The sequence below is a fragment of the Miscanthus floridulus genome, chromosome 9 (genome assembly GCF_019320115.1).
Source record: "Miscanthus floridulus cultivar M001 chromosome 9, ASM1932011v1, whole genome shotgun sequence".
Taxonomy (NCBI): Eukaryota; Viridiplantae; Streptophyta; class Magnoliopsida; order Poales; family Poaceae; genus Miscanthus; species Miscanthus floridulus.
Window position 1 is genome coordinate 41687956 of NC_089588.1, and position 8095 is coordinate 41696050.

The 8095-nt window shown below is 43.2% G+C and overlaps 1 protein-coding gene across 1 annotated transcript; it reads left to right on the top strand.

The window, feature by feature from the left end:
* Positions 1-2954: 2954 nt before the first annotated feature.
* Positions 2955-5215, top strand: LOC136479716 (probable LRR receptor-like serine/threonine-protein kinase At3g47570). Its single transcript, XM_066477487.1, has 3 exons — positions 2955-3200; positions 3337-3675; positions 3875-5215. The coding sequence occupies exons 1-3, from the start codon at positions 2955-2957 to the stop codon at positions 5213-5215; spliced, it is 1926 nt and encodes a 641-aa protein (XP_066333584.1).
* The last annotated feature ends 2880 nt before the right edge of the window (positions 5216-8095 follow it).

Below are 8095 nucleotides of genomic sequence, written 5' to 3' on the forward strand. Positions count from 1 at the left end.
TCCTGAACTACCTCACCATAGGTACGTGCGGATGAAAACACTACATCATAATTTGTATTGGCTTAAATAATTAACAATCTGCTCATAATAATATGTCATTCCTTTTTTTGTAGCAGATCCTCCCCAACCTAAATCCAATTGTTCAATCGCCAGATCATCATAGTGCTCTATACAATGACATTGTGTTGGAAGGCGAGGTTGCATCCACACCATCTCCAAGGAGGTCTCCAACGCCGCAGCCGCCACCTCCTAAGGAGGTCTCCAACGTCCGCTGCCAACACCTCCAAGGAGGTCTCCAACTGCCTCCCCCGCCCCCGCCTACCAAGAAGCCTAGCAAGAGGCCAGCCCCGCAAACGAAGAACCAGTCCCCACCGGCAAAGAAAGCCACCATGAAACCAAGGGCTATTCCAAAATAATATCTGAAGAGAAGGAAGAAGGAACTGATGCATATAAAAAAGATATGTCTAGATTCTATGACAAACTTAAAAAGAATCAAGAAGCAAGGAGAAACCTGGAGAAACCGTACTTCTTCGTAGCTCCAGATATTCTAAGAAAAAGGGTGGCTTCCTTACCAGCAACAATAGCGGGAATCTCGTAAGCCGTCCAAATCAATCGTTAACGGACTATGACCGCACTCTCACCAAGTCAATTGAGGCGGCACAGAAAAAGAAGGTGGGCAGGGAAAGGAGTTGCCCAACTCGGACAACAAGCACACCAATCAGTCCCCCTGCTAGTTGTTGGTAATGAATATGGTTCGAATTTAGGATTAATGCATCAGGCAAACATACCTCCGGATGTCGATTTGGATCACCTTGGTGAATTTATTGATGAGGCTAGGTCTCGACCTTTACCAGATGTTTGGTGATGGAAAAATTGAGAGTGCGGCGGAGGTTGATATTTGGAAGAAAAAATTTGTACTAGGCCAGAGTCTATACAACCCTCAAGCCTTATCTGATCTGGGGACGCAAATGTACCTGCTAAACAAGTAGTACATGTAGGTGTCTACCGGTGGAGACTTCTGCGTTGGTGTCAGAATTAGAGATGAACATTGGTTCCGTGGCAATGATGTTATGTATATTGACTTTGCAGAATTTCATCAACTATGCCACCTGACCTCTCCGGACAAAGTTATCATTAGCTGCTATTGCCTGTAAGTAATAATTCTTTCGATCTATTATTAAACTCATCATATGTGTGTATATGCATATAAATTATCCTAACAAGTACTATATATATGCAGATTTACAATGACAGAGCTTAGAAAGGAAGGCTGCAATGAAATTGGTTTTGTTGATCCCCATATAGTATTCAAAGACCCAGTTACTCCAAAGACTAATTGGAAGTCTGAGTCAGAGAGTAACCTCATGAACTTCTTAGTGAACCAACGCCACAAGAAGGATATGCTCTTTCCCTACAACTTCAAGTGAGTGTTAATAATGTCGATCATCCTTAATGGGTCATATGTTGATTCTAGTTATTAATGAGTGTTATGCGTTATATCCTATAAACACATGCAGCAATCACTGGATATTGATGGACATCGATCTGGTGAAAAGTCACTTGATAATCTATGACTCGATGAGAAAACCACAACAAGACAACCAAGATATGATAGATATTATCTAGAGGTAATTTCGGTATCTCTAGCAACTATATATACACACAAACATGATGATTAACTATATCTGATGACGTGGCAAATTTTTTATTGGGCAGTGTTTGGAAAACCTTTATTGAGAAGCAACACATGGGAAAATGCAAAGCGCCACTGAATGTAATCCCTTTGAAAGTAAGTCCCTAAATCGCATCATCTTTATTAATTAAACATATAGCTTTCACTGGATCACCAGATTGGATGACAAATCTTTTTCTCGTAAAGTGGTGTCTGAGGTAGGAACAGGGGAACAACTACTGTGGTTACTATGTTTACAAGTTTTCAAGGTGGTCTCCCAAAGAACTCCTACAGAGAGACTCAAAGTACGTTAAAAATACGCTATATATTCATTTAATTATTATTATTGATTGTGTTACTATGTCTTTATATATATATATATACACATATATTAATTTATTTTCCTTTAATTCAAACCTGTAGACTCGATGGTAGGAGGAAAAGGTCATACGGCAAGACAAATCAAAGCAATTCAAGAGTCTATAGCCGGATTTTTTAATGAGCAGGTCATCGATTCCAAGGGCGAGTTCTACTTCGACCCAACACTGCCATGGAAAGCCAAGCTAGAGGATGAGAGAAAACTTGTTATATCACAACACCTGTAATGCAATCTTTTTGTAATATATGCACATGAAATAATATAATGTAAAATACACATATGCATGCATGCATGTAAATATATATATGATGCATGCATATATATATATATATATATATATATATATATATATATATTTCTATGCTTGAATTGTGTGATTTAATATGTTCATTGTACTTGAACCGAAACATACTATACGCGCGTATAAATGTATAATTAGCAGCGTACAATACGACTTCGAAAACCTATTTTGAAAAGAAAACAAAAAAATGAAAAGAAAAGAAAAAAGAAAAAACCTTTAGTCCCGGTTGGTATTACCAACCGAGACTAAAGGTGCCGGCCATCGTGGCATGTCAGGAGGCACCTTTAGTCCCGGTTGGTATTACCCACCGGGACTAAAGGTCCTCCTTTAGTCCCGGTTCTTGACCCGGGACTAAAGGACCCCCTTTAGTCCTAGATGCTTGCTCCCGAGTGGGGAACCGGGACTAGAGGGAGTTCTCCACCGGGAGTAAATGACTGAAAATAAGCACTACTCATTATGGTTTAAAATAAGCTAACTGCTAAGGTGGGAGGTGTGCTAGCTCTGTAATAAATATGCACACACGTTAGCTTCACAAGCACCACAACTCAAAGTTTGGAATCCAAAGTAGAAACACCAGCAGCAGCAGCAACGCCGCCGTGTAGATGGCCACCATCCCTGGTTTCCCTGTGCTTGTGGTCACCATCTTGCTTGCATTTGCATGCACATCCTGCTTCCTCTCATTCTCAACTGTATCTTCTTCAGCTCCTGCTACACTTCACAGCACGACATCCGATGATACTGATCTCCAGGCCCTGCTTTGCCTCAAGCTCCACCTCTCCAACTCCGATACTGCCGGAGCCTGGCTTCATGGAGCAGTGACTCGTCAGTGCAGTACTGCAGCTGGTCTGGTGTGTCACCTGTGGGAAGAGACACACATCTCGTGTCATCATGCTGGATTTTGACTCAGCGAACCTCAGTGGCCAGATACCGCCATGTGTCGGCAGCCTCACTTTCCTTAGGGCTATCCACCTTCCAAACAACCAGCTGAACGGGCACATCCCGCCTGAGCTCGGCAGCCTGAATCGACTCTTCTATTTAAACCTCAGCTACAACAACCTCATGGGCATGATACCGAGCACACTGTCCTCCTGCTCCCGCCTCCGGTTCATCGATCTTTCAACCAATCTCCTTGAAGGTGAGATCCCCTCAAGTCTAGTGAGCAATAAAACTTCACAACTGCAGGAGATCATCCTGAGCAACAACAAGCTACATGGCAGAATCCCAGATAGGCTGGGTACAATCTGCAGCCTTTCAGCTCTACTTGTCGCCAACAACACGCTGACAGGAGGCATCCCAGCTTCCTTGCAAAACAGTTCATCGCTTGTATTCCTAGATCTAACAAACAACCATCTCAGTGGGGAGATTCCTTCCGGTCTTTTTAACAGCTCATCGATTGAAGTCTTAGGCCTTGGAGGCAATAACTTTGTTGGGTCGGTGCCACCACTAGTGCACATCTTCTCACCACTAGACACCCTGATCCTATCCAATAACAATCTCTCAGGTAGCATACCTTCCTCTCTAGGAAATTTCAGCTCTTAATTGGCTCTTGCTTTCACAAAACAACTTCCAAGGAGCCATTCCATCGAGTTTAGGCATGATTCCAAGCCTGGAACAATTGGACCTGACATTCAACAACCTGTCAGGGACTGTTCCAGCCTCTCTTTACCACAAAACAACACTTACATACCTCGCCGTCGGCACCAACAGACTCAGTGGCCAAATTCCATATGACATAGGTTTTACCCTTCCAAACATCCAAACACTGATTCTGCAAGGAAATCATTTCCATGGTCAGATCCCGGCATCACTAGGCAATGCAACAAATATTCAGGTGTTGGACCTCCGTGACAATTCATTCCAAGGTACTATTCCTTCTCTTGAGAACCTGTCCAGCTTAACTGAACTGAATCTTGGGATGAATCAGCTAGAAGCCGGAGACTGGTCATTCTTGTCCTCATTGGCAAATTGCAGCCAGTTTGGTTCTATTAACCTAGACAGGAAAATCCTTAAAGGAGAATTACCTGTTTCCACTGGGGACCTTCCAAGAAGTTTACAAGTATTATTGTTAACAGAAAATCAGATATCTGGAACCATACCACCAGAGATAGAGCACCTTACAAACCTTACCCTTCTTTACATGGAAAATAATTTACTTGCTGGAAACCTCCCTGACTCCATTGGAAACCTTCCAAACTTGTTTGTCCTTAGCTTATCCCAAAACAAACTTTCTGGACAGGTTCCATCATCCATTGGTAACCTCAACAAACTGAGTGAGCTCTATTTACAAGAAAATAATTTCAGTGGCTTGATCCCAAGAGCTTTAGGATACTGCAAAAATCTGGAAACTCTTAACCTCTCCTGTAATGGCTTCACTGGTAGCATACCGAAGGAGCTCTTCACCCTTTCCTTGCTTTCGGAAGGTCTGGACTTGTCTCACAATGAACTATCTGGAGACATACCATTGGAGATTGGCGGCTTGATAAACCTCGACATGCTGAATATTTCCAATAACCAACTGAGTGGAACAATCCCCTCCACTCTAGGATCCTGCGTGCACTTGGGGTCCCTCCACATGGAAGGGAACCTTCTACATGGGAAAATCCCTGAATCTTTCATTAGTTTGAGAGGCATCAGTGAGATGGATCTTTCTCGAAATTACTTGTCTGGTGAAGTTCCTGAGTTCTTTGAGCTTTTCAGCTCTATGATGCTTCTCATTTGTCGTTCAACAACCTCGAAGGACCGGTACCCGACTGGTGGGATATTTCAGAACATAGGAGAGGTTGTGTTCATTGAAGGTAACAAGTTGTTGTGTGCCAGAAGTATCCACTTGCCACAGCTTCCACTCTTCAGTGAAGTGAGATAAAAAAGAGAAAAGCCTACGCTATTCTGAAGATAGCAGGATTTACTGCTCTTTCCTTGCATCTTCTCATGCTTTGTCGTCGTTCTCTTGAAGAAGAGAAAAAAAGTTAAACAAGAATCTCGTCCACCTTGCAAGGAGTTGAGGAAGTTCTCTTATGCTGATTTAGTCAAGGCAACAAATGATTTCTCTTTGGCCAACTTGATTGGTTGAGGAAAATCAGCATCATTCTACAAAGGTAGAGTGGGGCTCGAAGAGCATATAGTTGCTATCAAGGTTTTCAAACTCGATGAACTTGGCACACAAAAGAGCTTCGTTGCAGAGTGTGAAGCACTGAGGAACACTCGTCACCGGAATCTTGTAAGGGTGATTACTGCATGCTCAACGTTTGATCCATCAGGACATCCATTCAAAGCTCTTATTCTTGAATATATACATAATGGAAGCCTAGAGATCTGGCTGTATCCTAATTTGAACAAGTATGGGTTGAGAAGTCCATTGAGTTTGGGCACCAGAATAACAATAGCAATGGATATAGCTTCTGCTTTGGATTATCTACACAACCATTCTGTGCCCCCTGTGGTCCATTGTGATTTGAGGCCCAGCAATGTCCTTCTTGATGATGTCATGTGTGCACGTCTTGCTGACTTTGGGCTAGCTAATTTTTTTCAAAGCTATAGTCATCAATGTTCGACAAGCTTATTGGGACCAAGAGGATCAATTGGATACATTGCACCAGGTGAAAACTTATCCTTCAAAAAATTTCCACTATTCAATAATGTTCTTTATGCTTTTCCAATATTAAGAAATAAAATTGTTTGATCAGTAACACACATTAATTACAGAGTGTGGCTTGGGAAGCAAACTCTCAGCAGAAGGCGATGTCTACAGCTATGGAATTATTATCTTAGAATGTAACACCCTAAAATTTGTTTCAATTTAAAATAGATGAAATGATTTATTTTTGTAATTATGTGAGCATTTAATATAGGCCAAATAATAAATTTATAAAAATAAAATCAACATCAAAGATAGATACATGCTTGTGCATTCATGCTGGTGCATAATTTTTGTGGAGTTGATTGGATTTTGTTTAAATTCAAAAAGGAATTCAACTCTATTTGAAAATGGATTCAAAAGTTTGGAAAAAAATAAAAAGAAAAAGGTAAAACCCTCACCCTCTCACTCTGTCTGTATCTAGCCCGAGCAGGCCCAAATCCTGGCCTTTCCTTTTCTCTCTGGCCCGCTCGGCTTCCTCTCCTCTTCTTCTTGGGCCCGATGGCCACGGCCCCGAACTGCAGAGCCAGGCCCGGTCTCCTCCCCTCGCTGAGTCCTACTGACATGCCGACCCCACTTCTTTGTCTCTCTGACACGCCTGGGCCCACGTGCAGGCCTTCGTCTTCCTCGCTCCGTGGCCGAACCGGACTCCGTCAGTACAGTCCGTGCTGCCCCCGCTCGCCCTCGCGTGCGCTCCACGCCTTGGCCGCCTTAAAAGTGAGAGCGACCGCGTCCGCATGCCCTTCCGAACCCCCTAGCGCAAGCAAACCGTCTCGCTTTCGAGCACCCACGCCGCCGTAAACCCTAGCTCGCCCGCGCCGAAACGCAATTCGCCGGCAACCGTTCCTCCTTCGCCCCTGTAAGCTTGTGAAACAAGTTTGCCCTTGACCTCGCGAACCTCCTGAGATCCTTAACTTGGTCCAATTTTGCTCACCCTGCGTTGTCATCGTTTGTAGTCCGCCACCGTCCGCCACGTCAAGCCACGCCGCTTCCTTGAACTGCCTCGGCCTCCGTTTTCGCGTCAGGTGAGTTCGCGTCGAGTTTCTCGACCGATTGGTGCAACTCCCGTGTCGAACCGCTGCCTGTAGGGCCCGGTTCAGATCCGCTAGCGAGAACCGCCGCCACCGGCGATGGCCGCCGTCGCGATCCCCCTTCTTCTCTGTCCGGAGCGCCGCCGCTTCATCCTTGATCTAATCTGCGCCGTCGATCTTGGATTGGACGGTCCTTATTGGCCCGTACCCCCTTCGGGTGGCAAATTTGCTAAAGAGCCCCTGAGCTCTTTGGATTTTGAACCCGCAGTCCAAAGCGTATTCCAGGGAATACGTTTTCTCTTTTGGAAAACATATTTTTCATTTAACAGATTAAAAATTAAGTTCCATCTAATTACAGTTTTGCCACTAAATTCAAAAGCTTATAAAATGCTCATTTTAACTCCGATTCGATCCGTTCAAATTGCGTTGGATTCGTAATCTCATGATCTACGTGTTAGTGTCCTTGTTAGCTCAGTTCTAGTTTTAAATTTCGAGTTCATGTTTAATGCATTAATAGTTTATAGGAAACTTGGAAAATTCATATCTTGCTCGTTTTAGATCCAAATTCGGTGAATTTCGCGTCTATGTGATCGTAGTGACGAGTAGAATGTTTTTATACACTTTTCAAACTGTTTTTTTGCTGGTGGTGTATTGTTCTAATTATAGCCTTTGTTTGCTTCATGTATGATTGCTCGGATGATTGTATGTTGCTGCTGTGGTGTTGTTGATCAAGTTCAGGACTGTGAGGTTTACGTTGGTGATCAAGAGAACTTCTACGACCAGCAAGACCAGCAGGATCTTCAGGAGCTTTGATCAAAGGGCAAGTATAGCTAAGGACCTTCCTTGTTGTCCTATTCATGATGCTCACTAAAATACATATGCATGTGTCTTCCTTGCTACCTATGGTAGGATTTCCTAGCTTTTGAATACTTAATTGCCTTGTCACCCTAGGAGGTTTGCATTGGGTAGTTCCATTGCTAGTGCAACAATCATGATCTTGAAACTTGATTAATGAATATGCTATAAACATAAACAAGATGACTTTTTAGCAACAGAAGGACTTGTCTTGTAACTGATT